The sequence below is a fragment of the Hylaeus anthracinus genome, unplaced genomic scaffold, assembly GCF_026225885.1.
Source record: "Hylaeus anthracinus isolate JK02 unplaced genomic scaffold, UHH_iyHylAnth1.0_haploid 12002, whole genome shotgun sequence".
NCBI lineage: Eukaryota > Metazoa > Arthropoda > Insecta > Hymenoptera > Colletidae > Hylaeus > Hylaeus anthracinus.
The window spans coordinates 652,039-679,133 of NW_026534349.1; the positions used below are offsets into that span (position 1 = coordinate 652,039).

Below are 27,095 nucleotides of genomic sequence, written 5' to 3' on the forward strand. Positions count from 1 at the left end.
CATTTTTTTTAAATATTTGTTGTCAGAAAAATCGTGAAAAGTGTTAGGTGGAACACCCTATATAATATTGTATATACAGATCATATATGTAAATCGATCGATATGTTTATCGCGTGACTGTACTTGTAGAAAAGGTCTTGTCGTGTTGTTATCACTATGTCTGTTGTTATCAACGTTAATGACAACTTGTGCTTTTCCATTTTTCCATTTTTCCATTTTTCCATTTTTCCATTTTTCCATTTTTCCATTCGGATTTTCTCTACAAATAAATTCTTCTTTTTTTCAAACACGTGGTAGTTGACATCGAAGAAATTAGGTTGTCTATCTATATAAACATTGCCGCAAAAAAATAACTGAGTGCAAACCACGGAAGAAACTTTTTGAACAATCAAATACATCTTATAAAAATTACTTTACGCCAAACATTCACTTGGCATTCAAATACGTACATATATTTTCACTCGTGTTCCGAGCAACGTATTATCCGAAAAATTATCGTACATTGTTGAACGTATCGCAGATTCCGAATAAGAGACCAATTCAAAGGAGCGTTCACTTTCCATTCGTGGTGATTGCATTCTCTTGGAACGTGCAAGGAAGTAGAGATCCGTCAATAACAAGACGAATGGTCTTTGTTCGTGCCGTGGCACGGAATAAAGTTAAACTAATGGCATCTGGATAAAAAGACCATCTGAAATATCTTGCCCCGGGGTTCTGTTGCATGCCTGAGAAAAACAGTGTGCACCGAAGAATTTGCGTGGCGGTGACGTGCTAACAAAGGCCATAAGTCGATGATAAAGTGCCGAATTCGCATTTTTAGCTTCGTGTATTATGCTCTTAAATGTACCAATTTTTTCTACCTAATTCGATCCACTGCACGTTGAAATCCACTATCAAAACGAGCTTGGACTCGTCCGTTTATATTTTCTTTCTAATTGTAAAATGTTTAAACACTTTTTTCTCTAAAGGGCCTATCGCAAGATACGTTTGCCGCGACTTTTCGTGCGAGTTTTTAAACTCATACCTTTTTATAGAATTGCTCGGTATCCTCGACGTTTTAATTCGCACAATGTCTTCGTCGGGGTTCTAAATTGAAATTCATTTCTATCGCCCCCTCGTCGACAACGTACACATATTCGCCAAGTCGTCGAGCTACGAGTGCATTCACAGTCGAGTTTTCACGGATTAAGTGCTTAAAAGAGACCGTAATTCTTTGCATAAAGGATCGACTGGTGCCAAAAGATGCGATCCCCGGCAAAACATTTTGTCGCCTCAATGAGTTCACTCCAAATTTGGAGAAGGAAGATCGTGACCTACTTCGTATGAACTTGTTTCGCTTCGCTATTACGTTTGTCCTTACAATAAATTCGTTACTTGTTCGCCACGATTGTGATCGTAATTTTCCTTCTGATACGGTAACGGCAGTGAAATTCAATTTAATATAAAGCTCGGACGTATTTTTGTATTTTAGATTTCTCTAGAACGAATTTAAATAGGCCATTCTTTGTTAAGATTGGTTTCACCAAATTAATATTTCGACCTACTCGATTATAAATCATGGCTGTTTTTGGTGCCACCGGGTGGTAAACGGTAATCAATATTTCTATTAATATTAATCCGTGATAATATAACTCTTGTTATCAATCATCGTCACCACTATGGACTTTAGAATATTCTGTGATAAATAGTGTCTTTCTCTCAGTGATAATAGAATTCCTCGCCAACTCGAAAAAGTTGACTAGCAAGGTCCCGTCCTGTGTTTCGTCACGAATGGCCTGGTTTCGTTGCTCTTTTTCTCTCTGATTTGTTTCTCATCTTCCACGGGGAAGATTCGTCCGGCGATATTCGACGCAAAAATTAGTTGATGAGGTTGAGTATCATCGTTCGTTGACAAAAGCATCGGCTGTCGTACAGAAGGGCGCGCGGTAATAGGCATTAACGCGATAAATTCTTGGGAAACCTTTGGAACGCCAATTTATATAATAAAAAATATGTATGCCAGCCCCTTCAGGGTGGGCTTTTGTCCCAGTGGCATTGCTGTCCGTCAAGCCTTGGCTTCTAATCTGACGTCCTCTCTATACCACAGTACATCCAACCGCGTTCACTCATTTTTTTCTACCTTTCACCTTTCCTCCTGCTCTTTCCTCATCAGCCAGCCATCTTTTCGATACTCTTCAGCTGTCCTCTTGTATCGTAATCGAATACGACGTCGGAGGGCAATCTATCTCGCACGCAAATACCGGCAAATTGCATCTGCGGGCCTTGAAAAAGCTAAATAGGCCCTAACGACGACTGCGTAATCGATGAAGCATCTGTAACGCCGGGATTTCTTTCGTCGGAATGACAAATGAGCCTCGTCGACCGACTACTCTTTCGAGAAGTTAAGATGCTTAACCATAACATGGTGATCTTCGTCACGACAATGAATTGCAATTGGAAAAGCGTTCGGCATTGGTTGGAAAACATAACGACTAGTTGAAAGTAGTTGATTTAAAGAAATATTCTAACGAGGGATCGTGTCAATTGCTGGTTTTAATTGAACCTAGCAGATTTTTGTAACAGATCAAAATATATGTAGGTTTCTATTTATTTATTATCTTCGTTCTTTTTTGTGAGAATTTTTTTTTTCTTTTTTTTAAATTTCCACGTAATTCCTACAATGATTAGACGAACCAAGTAAACTAAGATTCGGGATAATTGTGTTATTAATCATGTTTAGGAGGTTTATTCGTGTCAAGGACAGGTGGTTCGTTAAGCCCGCCCTGAATTGTGTTCACGCGTACACACGACTCGGTCGAAAATGTGACACCAGGAACCTGGTACGAGCTTTCGTTTTCGTGTACGAAGCTATTAAAAGTCGACAATTGGTACCACCCTTGCTTTAAATTGTACTCGATGGCAGGAAGTCGATATAGTTGTTGTTGCTTATAAATTTCTCTTATCTGGATTAGTATTTCACTTTTTATAGTTTTAAAGAAGTGCTCAACTTTTTGACGAGCTTGTCGGGGTAGACAATGGGGAAATTCTTGCGTGAATTTGGAAAGTTTCGATGGATTCGCGCATACAAGATTGTAACGTAAGATATCATAAATTTTTCTGTGAGTTTATCCAGGCGAGCTTGTCCAGAATTCCTCATATTTTCGAATCTAATTAAAATTACCGAAAGGAAACCTTTTTCATTCTCCTTATTAAGAAGGTTTTCTAAATTGGAGCAGTATGAAAGGAACAAGTAGTAAAAATTGCTTATGAATTACAGAATATAAATTAAAGGCCAAGAAATGAAAAGTTATAACTTTAGCAATTACGAAATTGTTTCAATATGTGTTACAAATATTTTAAAGACTTTTAGCAATAAGAATTTTAAAAGAAAAATCTATTTTTTAACCCCGACATAAAAGAGTACCCCTTTCAGTTTTTAATTCAATTTTTCACTTCCATCACAATTCGATTCTCTTTTGCAATCGATTTTTGGCGACAAGGGGTCGCAAAAACCCCTGGATATCAGTCTCCACCTGGATCATCCACTTGTCGACGCCGTTCGACGCTTTCCTCTCGCAATCTGTCGAGTTGAAACGCTCGTTCGCGTAGAGCAAACAGTCCAACGCGTTCAAATTCATAAATTCCAATCGGTTCGGTGATTCATCGACGACGACGGACCAGGGCCGACTAGATCTAGACCTCGAGAAGCTCTCTGACCCACTTATACCTTGACTCGATCCACGAAAATCGTGTGACGACATCATACCGCCGAATTTTCACGAAATCAGGCTGCGACTGGTCAGACTCAGACAATGTGGCTGGTTAATAATTCAAAAACTTTTCGAATTTTGTTAGCCTGTTTATTGTAATTAATTTGTGGATAGTCTGCGCAGAGACGGCCATTCGATTGTATTTTATAACACATAAATTTGAATTAGATGGTACAAAGGGGCATTAAATGTTAAGATATTCTAAGAATATCTTTTGTTAAAAAAACATTTCCGTATTTATAATCAAGCATTCTATAATAAGACCCTATAAAAGTAGTTTATTTCTCACGAGTATCATAAAGAAGGATTTTTATGCTTCGATCCCTTCAAAACATAGTTTGTTTCTCAAGAATCTCATAAACAAAGATTCTCAGTCCAATTTCCCCACAGTTAATATGTCATCTGACTCTCATAAACATCAATTCTTATTTTTCAACGAAATACTGAAATTAGAAGTAAGGATACTAAAAATTAATTATGTTAACAAACTTCAACTGTAGAACGAGCTTTTTTTATTTATAAGATCCTCGAGGAACAAGATATTTTTCAAAAGTGGTTGAGACTGACAATCCCAAAGAAGAGAATATTCACGAGGTTTGGAAACGTCAATTCCTGTTTACGATACTCATGGGGAATTATGTACTTTTTATAAGATATTTTGGGCACGGTATCGTGAAAATTCATCTGTTCCCGACAGGCGGAAGAAAAGCCACGTCGTGTGCCTACGTCACGTGGCTTTGACCGTCTTCCGCGAGGTTTCACTCGGATGTTATCGCACAGGCCAGAAACCGACCCCGATAATCGCGATTCACGGAAATTACAATGAACCGACACAGCAGCCTGCCGTTTCCGCGTGTTTTTTTTTTCATTTCTCTCTTTCATCTTCTTCTCCTTCTTCGTCGTCTTTCTTCCGTTGCTGTTTTTTTTACGCGAGGCGTACGTGTACATAATAACGAGGATACGTGCGCTACCGCGCGATAAATTCGACCAGAAACTTTGGGCTGCTGCCAGGATGGATATTTAAAATTCTCCGCGGTCCTCCACGGAACCCCTGGTTTTTTTTCTTCTCGGCAGAAGCAACGGAGGAGGAGGTATCGCAATCTATGGATCTATAGATGCTAATGGATGGGTTCATCAAGGCGGTTGCCAATCGAACCGATTGCTATAATTACTCCGGCACGGAATGCATTATTCACGGTCGCCTGTCCTGGAGACGATTATGAATAATTTGATGACACAGATTTTTTTATCCGTGGAAATGTCGGTTGTTGCCGATGATTCCTGGTTTTGGTAACCAGCTACGACATGTAGTCGCTTATTATTAGAAGCATCGAAGGGAGAAGATTTTTCTATTCTTAACGTTCAGTGAAATGTTCAAACAATTTAGAATCTAATGTTTCGTCTCCCTTTATTCATTTCCAATTGCTGCGTCGTCATCTCACGCTGAGCTTTAAGCTAAAAACTTTGCAGACGGCCGTCTCGGAACTCTCGTAGAACACGTAATGCGTAAAAAAAAGCACCATTGAATATGTCTGTGGAGAGGCTTATTCTCTAACGTCTGCTTCTTACAAATTGCACGATACTTGCAGTTTTTGTCTGTCCGTAATGTACGCTCGTATTTACTTTCGACGAAATGCACACCCTTGCTCGTTCTCTCATGCAAACGGAACAACGCTCCAACATAACTCGAGATTAATTAAGGTTGGACAGTATTCTAAATGTTTTTCTAAGAGGGGTTACAAAAAGATTGTTTTCCACGTGGTCTAGACACGCGAAAAATCTCACGATGCAAAAGTAAATTTAGTAATCAGAACTTTGGAAAATAGTGGCCAAAAATATGTAATATAAGCAAGGAAACATTCACAAAATACTCGTTGCAATTTTTATTTGTTAATTAGCCTTTTTTAAATAAATTAATTTAAATTGTGGATTATGAATTTTATTTTCTTCGATCGATGAATCGATCGAGATATATAATTTGAGTTTCTTATTTATTTGAAAACTACCCTTGGTCGTTCGACGTGTTACTGTATTCGTTTGGTATCTGGCTACGTTGCTATTGATTTTTGACGTGTTCTATTCTCGTGAAGTTTGCGTTTTTCCAGGAGCATGTTTGGAAACAAACGAATTCTTTTTCGTTGATTCTACATAGAAAACTTGAAATGTAGTTTAATAATTAATTTCACACTGATATGAATGTTACAAGTCACTCGAATCAATGAACGTAGAAAATTTCAGACGATAATACAAATTGACCAATAACAGAAATTTATGTTTAGGTAGTTTCAAATGGTCTTTGTGCGAGACTCTAATAAAGTTTGCAAGAAGGCATTATTAGAATCGCGGAATTCGTTGTGTGGAAATAGATTTAGAAATTGTAGTTAAATCGAGACCACTCGTCCTGTCTATTTATCACGGAATCAATTGGCGCCTTTGATTTTAGTTTCTTCTTGCACGGCGACGTGCTCCAACACCAGATGGATTGGTTTTGTTTGTTTTGTTTGTTTGGTTGATGGCTCTAGTGACGGGAAAGAGATCATTAATTTTGAAACGTTTTCTTGTGCCAGGAAACCCTGGCCGCTTTGAAGATCGCGTTGTAGCTCGTTCGCGCAAAAGACGCAGCCGATTCGTCTGTCGTGCAAATCGGTTTGTGGAAGTCCACTGAAAGTATAAATAATCTTTGGCCGATGCTCGCCGTCCAAGTTAATCGAATCGCCGTTCGGTTCCGGTTAAAAAAGTTCCGATGGAAGTCTTACAAGGCCGTTCCACGCCAAATCGATCACTTCTATACACCGATGTTAGGGATTTTAACGATATTGGAATGGGTTGTAGTTCATGTGAAATTAAGGAGGGTTTAAGTCATCGCTTTCCCAGTTTCGTGATTGTTTGAAAAATATCACATATCGACACAATTGTAAGAAAATAGAGGCTGTTGACAAGTGGTAAATTTTGGAGTAGCTAAGGCATCATTCTTTAGTGATGGTAATACATACATCTTTTACTAAATCGACCAATCTGTCGTTTAACAGAAAGCCGATAGTATGCATCTAGCTTTAATCTCGTAGGTTCGGGCGGAAAATTTGCGTCCATGACGCGTTGCGTTCGTGATTTAACGTAGACCACATGTGTCGCTGAAATATCTTTCGAAATTGTGTACTGGCCTAGGCACCATTCAAATTAGCGTTATTAATACACGCAATACGTCTCCGGAACGATTTTCACGCGAGTCAACCGAATTTCTTCGCCACTGAAAATCATTCGCGGCGTAGAGAGTTGTTTAATCGTCGAATAATTAATTATCGAGCCGAACAAGCTGTTCGAGATTAAATAAATTGGAGTGCTTCGAAAGCTTCGATATTTTTGTCGTGACTGTGAAACCTGATGGTCTAAGTTTACTGTTTATGAAAAATTAAACGAAACATTGATAGTATTAAAGTTTAAGTTGTTTATTTTTTATATGTTTCGAGCCGTATTTTTGGATCTTCTGTAATGTGAAGTCAAACATAGTTGGTAGAAATCGGGGTTAGTTTACATTAAGAATTTACAATGCAATAAGTAAGTTAAACTTGTATTGCTATTGATGTTTCATATGATTTCGAAATCCCACGGTGTTTTTCTTGAAAATTTGACTAGCATTTTTTTTTAGATCTGCCGTTTTTTCAGCACTTACGGTATTAATTATCACCCCTCGTGGAATTTTCTCTCGTTCGGGACTCCCCTTTGACCGTCCAGCTGCGGCGGTTTATTATTTTCCATTTTCTCGATGGTCCGCAGTCGATTTACAGCTCTTTGAAGATCCCTCCCTTCGCTGGCGCGCTGCACTTCGCGATGCATTTGCAACACCACATGGTAACAATCGTTCAAAGCGTTGGTTCGCGCATTCGGGTCGTGAAACTGAGTGAATCGGAGGCTTTATTGGTGATCAGCTTTGGAAGAATCACCGTCGAGCTTATTTTTCTTGAAACGAGCGTTTGCCCATTGAAGAATGCCTTCATGTTTGATAGTGCGATCGTATTCGCGATTCTATGAACTGAAAATAAATCGCGTGGAATGTGAAATTTCCCAGAAATCTCTGCTCGATGATTTCCAGGTATAGAAATCTGCAAGATCGTGACAAGGTCACTATTAGGTTTATTTTCAATCAAATACAATATTAACTAATTTACATTACACTGTTAGTATATAAAGTGAAGATTATTTTCTGATAATGCTGTAGCCGCTCTAACAATCGCAATTTCGCTATTATCCGTAATTTAAATTGCCGTCCTGGCGATAAGGGTGTCACGTCATTTATAGCTTGCTCGACGGTAGATCCATCATCCGCAAAATTTCTTCGACAACATTGAAATTGATCGACTTTTGTTGTTATCCTTCAGAGACAATTTTTCTTACGTCATCGTAACAGCCATAGCATCAGCGAGCTGTATGTAAAACGACCATTCTTTGTCTTTCCAAAATCTCAAGTTCGACTGAAAAGTTGCAGAATTTTCCGTGTATTCGTACCCAAATAGACGCGGTTTGTAAAGTGTTATGTATTTAACGCCCACGAATGCGCTCGCCGCGTCGCATTAGGTTCTTTGCCAAATATAAAACCGGCCGACCCAGAAACAATGAAGTTCAAAGGTACGGCACAGCCAACGGGACACGTCGACGCGTGAAAACAATTACGAGGCCGAAATTGATAAAGGCGAGTTACGTTTCCCCCGCGAACGTTCGCGCGCGTCTAACGCGTTGTTTACACGGCACCGACGAGTATTATTGAGGCGCGCTTACTTAAGAGTCGCGAAAGTGGAGCGGACTCGTTGAATTTACGAGGCTGCTGGAATCGTCGGATGTGAATGGGTCCCGGGTAACTTTCCTTCCATGTTCCTTTTTCTTTTCCGTCGCAGTGACGTTATTCATCGCCGTGTCCAGTTTCTTTAAACCGATGTTCACGGTGGACTCGGTTCTCGGTTCAAGTGTGCAACGGAGTGCCTCGCGTGCCAAGAACGCACTCGCGGCGCGCGCTTGTGTCGCCGAAGAAAATAGAAGTTCTACGAAAGAACGACAGTTTTAAGATCCGTCGCCCGTAACTCAACGCATTGGAATATTTCGAGGGACTGCGTCACTCGGGATGTGTTAAGCCGCACGTAAGGGGCGCGATCGATCCTTTCGGTGAACCGAGATTAATCGAAATCTACTCGCATCGCGAGAGATTAACTCTAGGAGTTTAACGAGTAGATGCGATGGAACGCATTTGAAACGCATGCACTATTTGGTAAAAAGGATATTAAGGGATAGGATTTCGTTGTTTAATGAAACGACGCACCGGTGCGGCCAAAGTTATTCTAGCCAAACAGAGTACAAATCTCTAGCAAAGGTTTAATGCAAATAGTATACGTAATATCTACATAGTTTATATAATACTTATTGGAGCAAACAGCTTTTACAATACTATTAATTATTACTAAACTGTGGATTTGAATAACACGCAACAGGTAGGCGATAGAAGGTAAATTTTCTCGCGACACTTCAAGAATGGTGTACCGACAACTGCATCTTTTACATAACAATTTCCGTGTATAAAGAAAGTTGAAAGTGAAGTTATTAGTTTCCTTAGTGATATTGAGTTAGTGGAAGAAAATTGTGGGGTCCATTAAGGCTGCCATTTCAATCGATCATGAACTGCGTGGAAGCTAGTAGTGTGTATGGAGGAATTGTCAGCCATGTCTGAAAAAGTAGTCTTACAAGAACGACGGTGAGTTTAGGTGACGATTGGAATTATAGACCCTTTATATCGTCGCAAGCGCGATATGGAGAACATTCATACTAAATTCTCTATTTTTCCATAACTTGACTAGATTACATGTCCCAAATAACCAAAATTCACTGCACTCGTTCAAATGTGACGAAACATCGCGTTCCTGCTGCGACCATTGTAATTCCAGCTGTTCCCAGTTTCTGCTCTCTGAAGCATCGGAAAGAAAAAGCGAACAAAAGGCCAGCGTCGTCGTTTGACGTGCAAACACGTTAACCTCGGTCGAGCGACATTGTGATTCAACTACCCTCTTCGTTCTAGCACACTATCGACAGGTTGGAGGCGTGCCGTCTTCTTTTTTTTTCTTCTTTTCCTCGTCCCCGCCTTCGGGAACCTCTTCGACCTGGGTCACAGCCGGATCACGGGCCAATTCTATGTTTATATATAGGGTGTTTAAAACCGCGTGCGCGGAGGTAACTTTAACGCGTCGACAAGGTCGCTCCAGCTTGTCACAACATTGCCGAACCAACCAATCGTTTATCGTCCAAGGATATGTCTTGTGGGATAAACCGAGAATTATCGCGGCATCGATGACAACGATATACCACGTGTGAAAAAGAAACGGAGTTCGATTGAACCGAATGTGTATAATCGCGTTGAGGAAGTATTTCTGCAGGAAAGCAGGTCTGGAAGATATCAGTTTCAGCGTTGAAGCTACATACAGGGATGAGAGTACTGAAGTACATTTGATCTTTAAAAGAATTCTTTGTTGTTTGGTAGGAATATGTTTGATGAATCCAAGGTGCGATCATGGAAGCTGTGAAAGTATAACAAATAATGGGGAAGGTTTTGGTTCAGTTCATAGATGTTAAATGTTAGTTGGTTATTTATAAGGACGCTGCAGTTGTCATAGCTAAAATTCGAGAATTTTTTTAAAAGATTAATAAAAAAAAAAACCAGTACTAGGGACATTTTTGTATTATACCAAACTTTTTTTTATCAAGCATCGTAGAATGATTGGAGCACGTCAACGTTGATAACGCAATAGGGAAGATTGTTTCGACGGTTTCTCAGTGATAAATTTGCCAGACGTTAGGGTCTATTAGTGATTGAAATATTGTTAGCTTAATCGTTAGAGACTTAGGCAAAAAGCACCTTCGAAGAGCGATAAATTTCGCCCGTTTGTAACGCGAAAGACATTAAAGGCGTCCGTTATATTACCGTTCCCGAAAGATAAGGGGAGCGTAGTTCTGTCGGCCGTTACTGTGAAATATTGATTTAAAAGTGCCAGATTGTATAATTTAATACACGTCACGTTCGCTACAACTCTAAATCCTCGTGTTGTCGCAGACGAGAAATAAATTTCGCTATAATCTGCTATTTGACTTATTTTTATCTTCCCATTCCTTTTTGTCGTCATTGTTATTGTTACTTTATCTCGTTTGGTTTTTCTTTATCCGATTCAACATCTTTCTCGTACTTTACTGCTTATTTTGGCATTTTATATCGTACATTTTCTTTCTTTTAGTTTTTTTTTTTTTTTAAATATTATATAGGATTATATAGGAAAAATAAAATCCGAAAAATTCACGGAACTTTTCCGAGGATTCTCCGTTTATTCGAGTTCCATTTTCATTCTCGAACGGCGGAGCGTCATCCAACTTTCATTAAAAAATTTCCTGGCGAAAGGTAGCGTCTTTTTTTCGCGTTCACGAAGTCTGCGAGATGAAGGGTCTGTGGTCGGTTTAGCGACTCGGAAAGATAAGAGCCCTGGCGGTCAGTATTCTGGAACGGTACGGATAGCAAAGTAGTTCTCGCGGCTAAGTGACATCCTTGGCAAAGGGCCCAAGCCCTGCGAGGCTGTCTCCGATGCGAACTCGGCGAAATCTATTTCTAGTTCGGCCGATAAACTCGGCTCGGGATCAGTGAAAAGAACTCCGTCGGTTTTCCTCACGTTCTGTATCTGTTTCGCGTACATATTTGTCCAGTGATTCCAACATACACACAGTCGCAAACATCAACAAGCCATGTAAACGTACGCAAGCCTCGACCAGAGTTGGGCGGATCTGCTTTAACGGAATACAAATTGTGAATTTGATCGTGATGTTGCTCCAGGGTGACCAGCTGTTGGGATTCATTTATTTTTATTCGTATGAATAAATCTGGAGTTTTTGAATTTTATTCAGAATCGAAAGTTGTACCCTGTTCCGAAATTGTTAAGAGAAGTTTGTTACATCTAATATTTGAGAACTATCTGATGTTCCGTGACACGTGGAAATTTCTGATAAAGGACAAAGTCCATGCGCGCCGACACGAGGACGATTTTCAAGTGCGTCGCAAGAGTACCGACGTCGTACCAGAATCCAAGAGAAATGTCATCCTTGTGCACATCGAATTGCGCCGCGTGCCACGGCTACCATCGTGCTGGGGCCCTCGTTTGCCTGCCCCCTCCCCCCACCCCCCCACCCCCCCCTCGTCAATACCTAAACATTCTGCGAAGGACAAACGCGTTTAATGAAGGGAAATTGAAAATGCGGAGGAACGCGCGGTCCGTGCCTATTGTTGATCAACATTACGCGAACGTGCCGGATGAAATTATCGCGAGTATTACGTGACCGGTTGCTCGATCGTTTAGAGAGGCCGAATCGACGATTCGATACACCGTGCTCGTCTCTGAATTGCCAATCTACACCCCCCTCCTACAAATTGATAGGACAACCAGACATTTTCAGTCCTTCAAAGCTAATGCAATGCAACGCAATTCTAGACCAGGCTTGATTGTTTCGGATTGGGGCTTTCTTTGAGAAATTAATTCTAAGGAACTGCACGTAAGCTCTCGTTTCATAAGCAAACTGATATTTCACCACAACTAAATATTTCGTACAGTGGATCAAGTAAAACCGCGCTTTGGCCTAACCGTAGGAATAATTTAATCTTCCACCGACGAGTCATAAATTCCTACTGGCCATTTTCATTCTCTCGCGCTGGCTCTCTCCTTTCCTTCGTCTCTCTGTTTCCTAGATATTACATTTTCCACCATACGCGTTTGTTCGACTAAAACGCTCGCAATTGCTAATAGCGACGATCGCGGGAACAGTTTCCAAAGTACGATAACAGGACGCTGCGTGTGTTTCTTTCGCTAATTAACCCACGGGACTCCCAAACAATCTCTGTAAATATTTATCATAGAAAGTTCGCCATAGTTCACCGTAGCGATCGTCAGCGTTGATCAAAAGTTTCTTCGACGTTGCTCTGTACGGTATCGAATTTTTTTTCTGCGCAAGAGAATTCCAATTTGTTTGTACGCAAGCGAACAATTTAATTACCAGAACGGATATCGAACATTCCACCGGAAATAAGCGCGTAATCGGCCCCGGGGTTTGTGCACTGAAACGGAATAATTTATTTCGACTCGTCAGATTTGCCCCTGCGAGATCGTTCTGCAACGATACTCCACGTCGGTTTATTCTGTATTTCTGACCGGTCGATAGTAATTACAGACTAATTCTAACCGGTACTGGACACGACAGCGTGGTGTTCGGTAGTTTAAACCTGGTGATTAATACTCCATTGCACTATTGGACCATAGTTGGAATAGAAACGGAGATCATCGGTTCTCCTCGCTCGGCAGAGATTAATTGCCGTCGAATTTTGGTCCTCGCGTCGCGGAATCGACGCAAAAATCAATCACTCAAGATGGCGAATAATAAATTTCTTTCTGCGTTACAAGTCTCCCATGGTCAGCTCCAGACTGAGGAGAGATGGTATGAAAGTGAATATTCAAGAGACAAATTGATATAAATAGGGAAAGCAGACGTATAAATTGTTTTGTTTTTGCTACTTCCACGGTAATTTCGAACAAAAGATGAATAAAATGGAATAAAATTTGGATTAGAATGAAACCTGTCCCAGCAAAATTCGTCCTCCTTCGTGCAATCCGTCGAGAAACGTGTATTTATGTGGTAGTATGTTAAGACCAACGAAAATTCGGAGCGGTTTCCTCGTTATGTAACGCCTACGAGTCCGATGCAATTGTGCAGTAAACGGGCTCGCCGGGTACGTTGCACAGGAAGCCCTTTGTTCGTGGAAACAGTCCTGTGACATTTTCCATAAGCCCCTTCGCTACGTGTGGGCTTACGATACGTCAAGTGCCGTTGAGAGCAGTACAGCTGGACTGTCTCTCAAATAAAGTTAGCGGATATTTTGCAGTCGTACTCCGGTCCTCGCAAAAACTATACAAACCTAGAAAGCACTAATGACGATTGCAAAACGTCTTACTCGACGCAGCGTAAACGCAACCACGTGGGTTTAGAGAAGAGATATACTCGCAAAGGCACACTTTGAATTTGAAAAAACTAGATGGTTGAACAGAAGTCTTTTTAAAGTTTTACTGTGGCGAGGTGATGTATCATAGAAGCTGCAGTAACATTTGAGATATTAACACAAAAATATATTATAATTGTCATTTATTAAGTAAATCTGTATCAATCCATCCGACTTAATCCCACAATGTTTTCGTTTGATGTAACGTCGATCTTGCCGCGAGAAGTTTTCAGTTGGTTGAACATTCGAGGATTGAGAACACCTGGTAAATTTACTTCTTTAACGACCCTCGTAAAATTTGCTCTGTTTGTCCGTGTGCGATATCGCGGGCGGCCACTCACGGCTTCTATTGCAGTTGTTTCGAATAATGTACGTAGTCTGTAAATACTTTGGATCAGCTGAATATTAAGAGACGCGCCGCAATTAGGCTTGTCAACAGGGAATAAAGTGCTCTTGCACAGGATTCACCGTGCACCAAAAGCTGGGTTGTTAGATTCTTAATTTAAAATTTTATGAAATCACCGTGGTTTATTAATTTTTTTTTTTTTTATTAAATCCAGGGTTGAAGAAACCATCAACTTTCCGTTGCTTTGTTTAGGAGAACAAAACATAATTATATTTTTTAAAGTAGATGAAGTATTTTTTGTACTAGAAATATCATTCACGATGTTTACTCTTTTCTTTGGAACATCTTCTGGAGCGAGGTCTTGAAATAATCAAACATTGACATTTGTTGTGAGTACGCTTTATCAATACGAAACATGACGATATAACTGTATGCCTACGTGACTATGCGACCATCTAGCTATAAGACTACATGATTATATCTTCACATTTTGCATGTATCCTACATTCACGTAATTATATCCTCCGCGTTTCCCAATATTTTGCATATAAAATATGTGTTTGCATACAAACCGTACGATTGCACAAACATTGAAGTTTACATATTATACCGTCCAAACCAAATTAATGAAACTTAAAAGCAATATTAATTAAATATAACATTGCTGTATTCTCGTGTTGTTTTTTCATTCCCTACTTCTAATTGAAAAAATTTCGTTTCAATTAATAATACTTTCTCCTCGTCAATAATTCAGAAATTGTTTGCAAAATATTTTGCGACTTCTATAGAGAGTTCCCTTAATTCCAACATCTTTCTGTTATATTCCAACTTAATCATTTTCCATTGTTCCGTGGCGTGACTGGTTTGTTTTAAATAGAATACCATCCATCAGTCAAGTTGCCAGTTTCTCTCTAGTTGAGACAGATGCAAGCGTGTCCGTGCACGTGTAGGTTGTACACCAGACGGAGTTCCTTTGACACGTGCTGTAAAAAAATGTCGAAAAATGTCTCCGTCGAGTGAAACGAGCCGAATTAACCGCGGCTTACGACGTCTGCAACAGACAAGCTTAACGGCTGGTACCAAAATATTTTATGGTGTGCACGGCAATGCTGATGCCGGATTTAGGACGAAGGTCGCAATGGGAACGCGAAATTTCGCGATTTTGCTATTCTAGAATCTCCTACTCCCGGCCGACTCGACACCGCCAGACATTTATTCCTTTTCCTCGAAATTATAACAGTTAGCATAAAGACGCAAAGTTAATTTCTACGCTTAATAATTGTCAAGTACACTTGCCATCTGTTACAAGAACGATAATAAGCAAAATTTGTCGAGACATGGGTTATGTACAGTCAGCCTTATAAATATTCGTACCCACTATTGTCTTAGGTAAATGGTATGTTTGATGTTTCCAAATAAATTTCTTATTGTAGATGTATACACGTGAAAAGTTTATTCGTGTACGTATTTGTAATTAAACATTTATTCGAAAACATCAAATTTATATCAATATTTAAATATTTGATTTTCTCAAAATTAAATTTGTGTATTATACATATATTCACTTTTACTTTCACATTTGAAACATCCGCGTTGTTTGTCCTTCTATTTGCCAAATACCTTTTGCACGATTAACGTAACAATCAGTTAAATGGCTCAGATAGAACATTTCCGCTAAAGAGGGCACCGTATATCTTAATATTCTGCTTTCCACCCACGTTGTATTCCACGTAAGCGTCTTTGTGGTCTCCTATCAACGAAAATCGTCGAGTTTTCCGTGCGCTTCCCACGCAATTCGCCCCCGCAATAATTTTGAAGAATCGACGGTCTATAAATACCTGACCATCCAGAATCGTCCGTTCCCGTTAACTTGTCCATCTCTGCCCGCGGGTTTAACAAGAAAAGTTAATTTCGGATGTACCGGGAAGGCACGCCAACTACGCGCGCTAATGAGCCGATGAAAATTCATTGTTTGTCGTCGCACTCGGCGTACCTCTGTTCTTCCTAACATTCCAGCGATCCCAGATTTATTTAAACACTCACCAGAAAGAAATACACCTCCTCTCTTAACAAACATTCGAAATTTGCGACACAGAAACGGGCTACATTCCGCGAGGATAGGAAGAGTAGGTAGATCGTTCCTCGAAGGCACGTGGCACGCATAAAATCTCCTCTAGACCTTAAATCTTCTCAACTTTTTTTTTAAATATAACCAGACGTCGACGAGATGTTCCGAAATTTTTTTCTTGAATAAAATTACTATCAGCTTATAATTTAATCTAACGTTTCGGACTCCTGTTTTAGAGACATCCTCGGAACGCCTACAAGTGTCGCGATAATCAATATAGCGTGTAAAAAAAAAAAAATGATACAAGTAATAAAAGCGACCGTGTATGAATTGTGGTAGCGAACAAGTTTACCGAGATAATGTACGTATTGGAATTTATATACTCTTCTTCTGGTGTTATCCTCATATATATTTTTTCAAATTATACATCGCGATTATTCGTGATTTTATAACATTTGAATTGTAGAATTTCCGCAGAGAATTCCGACGTTCAGTGTCGTATACATTTTTGATAAAATCTTCATAAAATTGAAAGTGAAATAAATGATATTTATAAATTGAGAAATCCTTGTCGTAAAATACGAAAACATATTACATAAGTTGATGAAAAATAATGAATTAACCAACGTAAGTAGCGCAAAATTAAATAACGTAGTAGAATCAACATTGTATTTATCGGTTGTTGTGCTGTTTGTTGCAGATCGAAGTTTTTTAGTGGCCAACGCTCAACACGGACTATGTCACATAATATACTGCTCGGACGGTTTCTGCCGGCTGACGGGCTTTTCGAGGGCGGAAGTGATGCAGAGACCGGCGATCTGCGAGTTCCTTCATGGGCCAATGACGTCGCCCCATGCGGTCGCAGCCCTCCGCGACGCCCTCGCCGCTGGCGTCGAAAAGCACTTCGAGATCCTCTACTACAGAAAAGACGGTGAGCCATACCCTTTTCCCAGTTTGTTAATACCTAACTGGACCCTAACAACATGCATGTTATCCATAGCGATTTTACGACGATTCAGATTTCGCGTAGAAAAATATTCTCATGAATTAGTACAATTAGTAGTTGTGATTTATGGTCAAATATTTTCGTCGAACAATCTCGTATGCGGATCGCGAGTTTAAATTTTCGGTGAACGAAAGCCAAAAATTTTGTACGCAAACTGGCAAGATATCCGCGAGACGAAGTGTCGTACGCGAGGGGAAACCGGACATCCTGAATTCCGATCCAATGTGTCGACTAATCCTGTCTTGGCAAGTCCTTTTAGCTTTCTAGGGACATTGTTTCTCGGATTCACAAGAATAGACAAAGCGATTTGTACTTCTGCCAAGCGCCCTCTTAGAAGCCTCTCGTCGTTTTCGCGATTATTCGTTGACGTGTGTTCTAATCAATATTTATACCGGGTGATTATCTAACGAACGAGCCTAGAAACGTTGTAAACATCTTCGAAAACAAGGAGGTACTAAACCCAGTCATGAATTCCAAAACAACTCGAGTTTATTTTGTTCCGTTGTGTACATGGGTTATTTGCTTAGGCCTCTTCAGTTGTGAGACCTATCTAATAACATTAAAAGCATCAAAAAAGTCTGTTATAATGTACATGAAAATTAATTACACTCTTTTTTTTTTCTAAATTCTATTTCAGATGCGTAAATGTATTTTCTAATATTTCATAATGTTAACATTTTTAGTGGCAGTACAGAAACGAATAGGTTATTATTCATTAATAGGTTGTTACCTTTCTTTAGATACTTATTACAATCGAGAAAGTGTCCACATACTTATGGTTGAATATACTTAAAGTCTAATTAAACGTTTATTTGAAAGCGCAGCTTGTCGTTGCACATAGCAATCGCCAAGTTCCCTATGAAGTACTTATCCAGACCTGGAAACACGACCAGGAAAATTGAATGCTTTCTATTCTCTGAAAAGAAAAAGACCTTCCGTCGAGGCGTATTGGGTCAGACGTTATAGTCAGCCGTTTATAGGCAAAATTACTCGCCCTCGTCCACATTCTACTTACTCGGAGTGCTATATTCTCCTCAATCTGGGAATATTCTTCCCTTCTGCTATATACTACTGACTTAGTTTTTTAACGATCTTTGTAGCCGCTGCTATACCTCGCCGCGCGAGCATTCCTTCGGTAAACTTTGTCGCGTTAATAATTCCTCTCGGTGTTGTGTTCCTGCGAATGCCGTGAAAAATTTAAAGGCAAAATCCAATTATATCGAATCCACGGATCGGGCTATAACTAGGGATAGCGAATAAGTGATGATTCTTCTTTTAAATCTTCGGAAGACTTGCGTGCCTTTATTTACATTTCGAGATTCTAAATTACAGATTGCGATACACTTAAATTTACCTGATCTAACTTATATTCTATTTTTATCTGTGTTCATTCTTGTAAAATAATACCTCTTCTTATTCAATTATATTCATTTTTATATATTTTCTACTATGTACCAATCCTATGTTCATTTAATTCACAGAAAGATAAATAATAATCTAAACTCGTTCGATTCAGGCATCGACATCTCCGATTTCTCGCTAACCAGACCGCGAGTCGCGTTCCAAGACAACTTTATCGGCACGCAATAACCCTGAATTTGCATATTCCAGCGGTGATCGTGATTTTCCAAACGCAAGCCGTCGGTTGATCTCTCCAGGGTTTGTAAGAACCGTTACGTTATTTAGAGCGGGAAAATTGAATTTATTCGCGGACCGATGGTTGGCTCGTACTCGATTTTGCCGTAGTGTCTGACCTTAGGCGCGGTGAGATCAATAGTCACTACTGTATAATTTATCATAGTCATAGCTCGAGGCCTCTTGGCCCACCTGAGCTCTTGGTTCGGTTCCCCTCTTGACTTTAGGCTTGCGCTTTTTTTATCTACAAACACCGCTGGATTGGAATTCGTTCCATTCGCTTTGCAAATAAATTCCTTTCCTTCGCGTACGGCTTCGTACATGTTCCAATCGTTTCCGATCGCTTCGACGACTGAATTTGCGCATTGCCAACGCATCGCTGGCCACCGAATGCTTTTAAGCGGAACTCGACGAGATACGGGAAATTTAATAACAACGGCCTTCGGGGATTCATCAAATTTTCCGCAGCTCGTGTAATGCCATCGACCTGTTATCGAAAAAGCCGACGTGCAAACAGGGATGCGCAAGTACAGCCCCGTGTGAAACGTATTCATAAACATTCTGTTTTCTTAATTTTTTTCCCACGGCTGTAGTTACTCGAATTAATTTCGTGTAATTCTAAATATCGCTGGAGTTTCGAAAATGCGATCGATGAGAAAGCCGATTTTTCATTTAACGAAGCCAAAAGCCTTAATGAGCACGCCATTGGATTGGTTCTATCACTAGCCACGTGTGACGAGGACAAAGGGAATGAAAGTGGGAAAGGGGCCGCGCGAAAGGGTTGAAAAGTGGAAAGTAGTCTGCTTCGACCACCTGCAGCCAGTCTCTAGCCGGTCTGGCACAGTACGTCGCGTTTCCACTGAATCTCCACACGGCCATATTACACGTCACGAATTTCCCACTTTGACGGAACGAACTCTCATTGTTCCCTCTCATATTCCACGGCGGGAAGGACGACGGAGGAATTGATCGCTAGGGGGATGAAACGCAACCCTACCACTTTGCCCGACCCTCTTTGGGGGTTGCGGCGAAACGTTGACCGCTACGGTTCGGCCGCGCGCTGCGGGAAACGGTTTATTTCGGCCTCGTTTTTCCACTTGCCGTTTCCGTCTCGTTACACGTCAATTCGATGCACGTATCCATTGTTTTTCTACGGGGGCGTGGCGGTCGAACACCCCTGGGGACCACGCGGAAAAACGAATTTTCACGGAAGCGTAACCGATATTAATATTTCCTATTCTGAGGCAGATCGATGAAATTAGGATAAAATTACTTTTACGAGAGTAATAAGAGTCTCGTTATCTTTTGAAACTGTTATTAAATGTAGGCGTTCGTTATTGGTATTCTTACGAATAATATGGAGCTACTGAAAATGTTCTATTTTTATATTTGAGAGAGTGAATTAGTGATATAAACAGACTTGGAAACTCAGAACTTTTCTGATTTGTTCGGCCATGGTTTTGTACAATTTCACCCGAGTCCGATCAACTAAATGTCAGAGGTCACAGAACCAGGAAACTCCGACTTGGTTGTTTACAGACGTTCCGCAGCTGTCTTCCCTTCATTGATGCGGAGGAAATTAATGCTTATCGACGTGGAGCTGAAATGTCAGGCTTTTATTGCGTGGTTCTGCGCGCTGCCATATGTACGCATTGGCGTGAGTGTAAAGTTTCGCAGGGCCGGCCTTGAGCCTCGGTTGTACAACCCTGAAAGATTACGAGAGTATGGAAAATTGATCGATGAAGTGCGGAGTTTGAAACTATGACTGGTTCCGCCGAGTGAGCGAGCCTAATTATGGCAGGTTTGATTAAAGGGTCCCAAGACATGCTGTTCAAAGTATTATGGGGATAATTATTCGTGACCTACGTTTGTTAGGAACTTTACTTCTTGGCTAAATCGTGTTTGACTTCCTGGATCAATTTCAACCGTTCGCTGCGTCGTGCTCTGCATATCTGGAGCGCTCCAATTGTATCTTTCTCGTCAATTTTCTTTCCTTACTTTCCTTCTTTTTTTAATTCTCTCCTTAATTCTTTTACCAAAGAATAACAGAAATTTGCGAGTGGTTTATTTTTAGACATTTTTCTTGATGCCCGGTATCCTCCGTAAAAAGCCTGGCGGAGTAAAAAATCAACGATTCCGTTTGAGAGTATCGATATCTCTTTTCATCGAGCCCATCAGCAGCTGTGGCCATTTCGCGAACACCTCTTCGACAGTGCTCTCCCGCGTTGTTACGCAACAGCGCGAGCGCGAGGACGTTGCTTGAACAGGCCAAGAATAGTCGTGCTCGTGTTCCATCCCCTTCTCTTGTTCCTAAAACGCCCAGTACTCGCTCCTCTCTTTCCGTTGATCGTACCCCTTTTCGTGGCTTCCCACCAGGTACGGCGTGTAGTCAATGACATCACTGTAAGCCACTCGGCCACCCCTTCATGCGCCATTCGCTCTTCTCGGCGTCGACACGTGACGTCACCCGCGACGCTCTCCTTTTCTTTACTTCCCGTGTCTCCATTACCGATTTTTCTAAACAGCTATTTGCCAGACAGCTTCTGCAGGAAGTTTTCATTTTTTAATCATCACTTTAAGAAAAGTCACTAAAATTTCAAGCCTCCTAGTTTTATTTTTAGTACCAATAAAATTTAGCGATGTCTTTAAAGAAGAAACTATTTTAATTCCAACTACTTCTTAATATACTCTCAACAAATCTTAAACGCGTTTAAAACACTTTCAATCACTCCTTCATTTATCGTTCCTACTTTCATACTTCTTACTCGCGATTAATGGTCAAATTACCTTACAAGATACTTGCTCGAAGATGTTTTAATAAAGATGAAGCTTGACGAGACTACCACTACTGAAACTTTTTCTACTTGGCATAATCCTCGTTAGCATTTTCATTACGCTACAAGAACTGGGAATGTTTTGTCAACGGTAAGCAGTCGGCCCGTGCGACAGTCTTAAAAGTCTTGCCAAACAAATCGTTGCTGTTGTTCGTTTATCAAACTTTTTTCAGTCATTTTCTCCCGGGACTCGATATTTCTCGATCCTTTTCTCCATATCTTTTATATAATCCATTATAGGTATAATAAGCTGTAAGCTTCCGGAAAAATCTTTTTTTTTTTCTTTTTTTTTATAGTTTTAAGGCATTTTATTAGATTTGATGTTGATTTTTTTTATTAGGTTAGAGGTGTCTCATTAGATTTGGAAAAATTGCACAGTGATACACCAACAAATCGCTAACTTAGTTCTGTGCTAAGAGAGTGCAAATCACTATGAGTCGTTTGTGGTCATTATATGCGCTGTCGTGTGAGGTCGTGCACATTGGTGAATGCTTTCTTCGAAATTCGAATGCTCCGCCAGGGGACCGGAGCGGTAAGAAACCGCCTAAGGTGCGAGCTTGCAGTCTCCTGGTCGACGGCGAGCCGAGTTTAGTGTCGCTCCATCCGCGCTTTCCTCGAATACGTCGTCGTTGAGCACGTTCTCGCATCGTGATTCCTTTCATGGCAAAATCTCGAGCGTATTTTCGCCAATTTTCTCGGGGCTTGGTGCGATTTAGTCGCAACAGTTTAATATATCGCGTACGCGATGAAGATGGGCATCGTCATTTAAAGAATAATTCAAATTTAAGATTGAGTAAAGAAACTTTACCTTAGATCGTCGCGGTCGTTCGTAGAGGTCGTTGAGGTATCTTCATTCGTTGAATAACGAATATATTTACAACAAGTAAATTTATTTGATGAGCGAAGATTTTCTGGAGCTTTTTATTTGTGTCTTTATTCGAAGTTTAATTAATATAAATTTTTTATCTTTCGTCAAATAAATATATTTATTCGAATATAAGTATTCCAAATTAATTTTGTTCGACGAGTAATAGACAGAAATTTGTTAGCTTCAAATTGAATTTTAAATGTTCTATTTGGATAACTATTGTGCCCATGATTGGCGTACGCGAGTCGGCCTTTAATCGGTGAAAATAAACGAGCAGGAACTTGTAACCGGCCGGAGGAAATGGGGATTCCGATTAGTCAGTGGCGCGACAATTCGAGAACGTAAATACGTCGATGCTCGCTCAGGGTGAGATTAAAACGAACGCACGGATATTACCTGTTGAGTTGTAACGGTGCCCGTCAATTTCTGAGCCTCCGCAGTGAATACACCGGCTTCCCGTGGAATTTCCGCTTCCGTGGAATCGATTCGCGCATGGTAGACCAGTCAAGTAAGGAAAAATAAGAGAACTAATCGCCATAGTTTGAAACTTGGTGGAGCTCGTTTCCTGCAGCAACGATACAATTCAAAATTTAATTTTTCCGAGTTATTGTTAGAGAAAGTTAAAAACCGGAAAATTAGAATTCGTAACACTTACCAACGATATGATAATAGTTTTGTACTAGTTAAATATCCTATTATTTGGCACTTCGTATTTGATTTCAAACACTCGAACTTCTTCCTCAGAAAATCATGACGTTTGAATTGTATGCTGAATTGTTGCTGTGGCCGTGAAACATGTTCTCAATATTCTACTAATAAACATATAATTGTGCCCATCACTGGCGTTAACATAATAAATTGTTGTTCGTGACTCATGCCTAAAATAGGATCTTAAACAAGTTCCTCGTGAATCGTTTCGTGAACTGGTACTTTCCGTAATTCGTAGTCTTCGGAATCGCTGTACTTTCTGCAATCATTGCGGGATAGTTATTATCATCGAGATCTCCTTCGGGAGAATTCTTTTTTCCATTTAATCCATTGACTTTGTATTCAGCCACCAAGGCCCGTGGCAATATCTACAGAGTGTTGCGCATTTTAATCCAGCCTCTGCATTCACAAACAGACGCGCAGCTCTCGCAATTTCATAATGCCAATGACAACAAGAATTCCTGAGCAGCTGCTTGCAATTCGAATACAGATTGAAGTGTGTCACTGACTTTTTTCCAACCCGCAAAGGTCGGCAGAATTTGTTTATTGCTGTTGTTCTACGGAGATTGGAGTATGAGAAATACCGAGTACGAGAAAGAGACGAGCTGCGTCCTGCGGAACCCGGAAGAAGAGCGCGAATGGATCCCCATGAAATTGTAGGTTAATTTTACTTGCTCTCGTGATTTTTCGCTCTACCTTCCCTTGTTTTGGCACCGAGGCACCGAAGTTCCCTCATTAAGAACGCTATTAGCCCGTAGGAGCAGCGGTTCATCGCGAAACACGGAGCGGCCACGACCGAACGTAAAAAGTTTTATGAATTTTTCGGCAACTGGTTGCCCCTCGCTTGCGGGTTCCCTTGCTTTTCTTATTTTCTTAGCGTCGAAAGAATGTGACGACAATGTTGCGCAAGCGAGTGCAGTATCTTTGGAAGAAACAAACGATCGATTGTGACACGGTTACGGTTACCAGAAGCACCAACAAATATTACGAGGTTTTTGCCTAATTTTATAGGTGTTTTTGGGTGGAAGGGAATGAATTTACCTATCTTTTTAACGACTGATTCGTCCATTCTTCGTCAGCACCGAATCCGAAAATATAACTAATGCTTCCTAGAATAACTTTGGATTGGAGTTCGGGCGTAGCGTTCTAGTAGATAAGAATCGAATAACGAGAGGTAGCTCGGGCCATTGTTAAATTCCAACAGCGTCGTATTTCGCTTTCCAATCAGGAGTGGCCAGTCAGAATTGCCAAGCACCGCGCGAAGGAGCCAGCCTGTCTGAAAGGGACCAGGTCTGACGATTGTCGAACGATGATATTTCGAAATTCGATGACCAGGCAGCTTTCAAATACGCCACCTCTGTTGGGACCTGAAGAGGCTCCTCAAAGGACGAGAAACGAGACAAGGGAATGAAAAGGTCAGGCGACCAGGCTCTTCTTCCAACAAAGGGTGGTTCCTTTGCAAGAAGGGGAAGGTCGAATTCACGGTAGTCCGATCGATAAAATTCAGTCACTGTTATTGAGATACGAAGAAAAAAATCACATAAATAAGGAGCATTTCCAGTTTCGATGACAACCTATTCGAGGTCGTAGGCCTCGTGTTTAGAGAACCTTGAACGATTTTCGTGTGACTTAACGTGGATGTAAATAGTTTAGGGCATATGGGTAGGAATGTTTGGGAGGAAAAAAGTTTAGGATCCATAGAATCTATTTCTTTAACTTGGTTGAAAAGCTCGTCTCTCAATTAGTTCACGTAACATAGCTTCTACTATACTCGAATTAGCACCTAGACTTATTATAAGCTCGTGACAATGCTATATCTTTCTGCAAGAATCTCCCGCAGCTGGCCACATCGTTCAAACGATGCAAAGTTTTGCGTACCTCTAATAAATGGCCCCTGTCCGTCTCTCGTCATCCTGATCGGGACTGCATCATAGACGCGCGTAATTAGGGTCATCCGGAGTAAACCAGGTGAACGTTTCCCTTCCCGTTGCCCCTTTGCGGACGCTTGACATTTTCCTGGGACGGTCACGTGGCCGTTTTTGGCAAGTACATCGTACGGACGGGGTTCTCGCGATTCGCAAGCACCGAAAGCACACTTCGAAAACGGAGCGTACCTGAGAGAGAGAAGGAGGGAGAGAGACGCGAAGGAAGGAGAGGAAAGCGCATGCTATTTCTGTGCACTGCTTGGCCTGCAGCACACGTTGCCACGTCACAGGGGCATTGCACTCGGTGACGTCACGGGGGCACAGCGTCATCGACCAATTGGAGGGAGCCGTTAACCCATTAACCACTCGGCTGTTCGTTCCACTGCGGTATCCTGACCTCCTCACTATCCGCCAATCGTTTCAAAGGGGTACCAGGAACTCATCACGTGATAAATGACAGATATTCCGCGATTAAACGGATATCCATTTTTATCGCAGCCTTTCGACGCTTTAATTCTAACTGGGACTAGCGAATTTTCACTTCGTTATCAGGACTGAGAAACTAATTTCCGATTTTTGTGTCGGTAGGTTTAGTACTAATTCTACAGGAATTCTACGCTGCAATGTTTTTGGGAATTCTTTAGTTAGGTAAAACCAGTGTAAGAAACCTGAAATGCTACGTTGTACAGCTGTACACGAATCCCCTGTCGCTTCAACTCCAAATAGTTAGTTATCAAATTTTTATTTGTACTTTACTCAAAGTTCCAAGGTTTCCAAGCCCTGTGTGGTTCTCTAAATCAAGCGACAAAATCTCCGATTAGTTTCATATTCGGTACATCCAGCATCGCAGGAACCTTCTTCCGCTTTAACTCCAGTCAAACAGTTTCCGAATCTTTGTCTGGATTTCGCTCGGAGTTGCGATACTGATTACATAAATCCGGTATTGGATTTCTTAAGTGATTTCAACTTGGGACGTTCGGCTGCGCGGGAACTCCGCTGAATCCGTTGAATGCACTAATGCCACATATAAGGAGCCATCAACTTAGCAATTCTGTATTGTTACCCGTTCCGACTAGTATCCAAGCGATCCTTTTCGGGGTTCGACTGGTCTATATCCTGGCATCGAAGTTTCCAAACGGTCACACGAATTCGACGTATTGGTATGCAGATGAGCTTCGTTAGAATCCAATTACGATTCAGAGTGGATCGATTGGCGTAATTTTGGGTTTCTAGGCGATAGGCGACGATGGCAATTATCGTCGAAGGTTTCGTAGGTAATTTAGAATTAAACGAGCTTCTAAAACAAAGATGGATCGTTCCGGAACTTTTTCATTAAAATTAGAGGAAGCAACATTTTTTCGACTTTTATAACCGCGTGCTTCAAAGAGTCAGGGAGATCAACTTATTTTACCGAATATAATACACTCAACAATGTATACCATAATGACAGAATCAAAGTTTGTAACGTGTATAATGTATAGATTGTAAGTAAACGAATTTAAAAAAAGAATTTTACACATTGGTATGCAAACGAGCTTCATTAGAATCCAATTACAATTGAGAGTAGATCGATTAGATTTGAGTTTTTGTAGGAGTAGAGGACGCTGGAAATTCTTGTCGAAGGTTTCGTAATTGAGGGGTGGGACGATTATCAATTATCAGTTCCGCGGCTCGTGCACAAGGTCAGCGTGCAGGCACGCAATAGCTGGATCAGGAAGGGCCATGTGTAAATTAGTCGCACGAATTAGAGTGGACTCGATGTATTTTCGGAGAAGGGGAGCGCCCCGAGGGGATGCTTATTTATAGCAACCGTTCGGTAGTACTCCGGTGCAATTTTAGAAGTTCATTTGGCTATCTTCGCCCAAGCCGTGTTATTATCGATGCTCGTCGCTTTTT

At 40.8% G+C, this 27,095-nt stretch overlaps 1 protein-coding gene across 6 annotated transcripts in view; it reads left to right on the forward strand.

Moving 5' to 3' along the window:
* Positions 1-27,095, forward strand: part of LOC128891784 (potassium voltage-gated channel subfamily H member 2) — a 119,752-nt gene that overhangs the window by 3,942 nt on the left and 88,715 nt on the right. For all 6 annotated transcript variants that reach the window (XM_054151565.1, XM_054151566.1, XM_054151570.1 and 3 more), the window contains exon 2: positions 16,924-17,154. In XM_054151565.1, the coding sequence (XP_054007540.1) occupies positions 16,924-17,154 (231 nt within the window). The remainder of the gene's footprint in view (positions 1-16,923; positions 17,155-27,095) is intronic.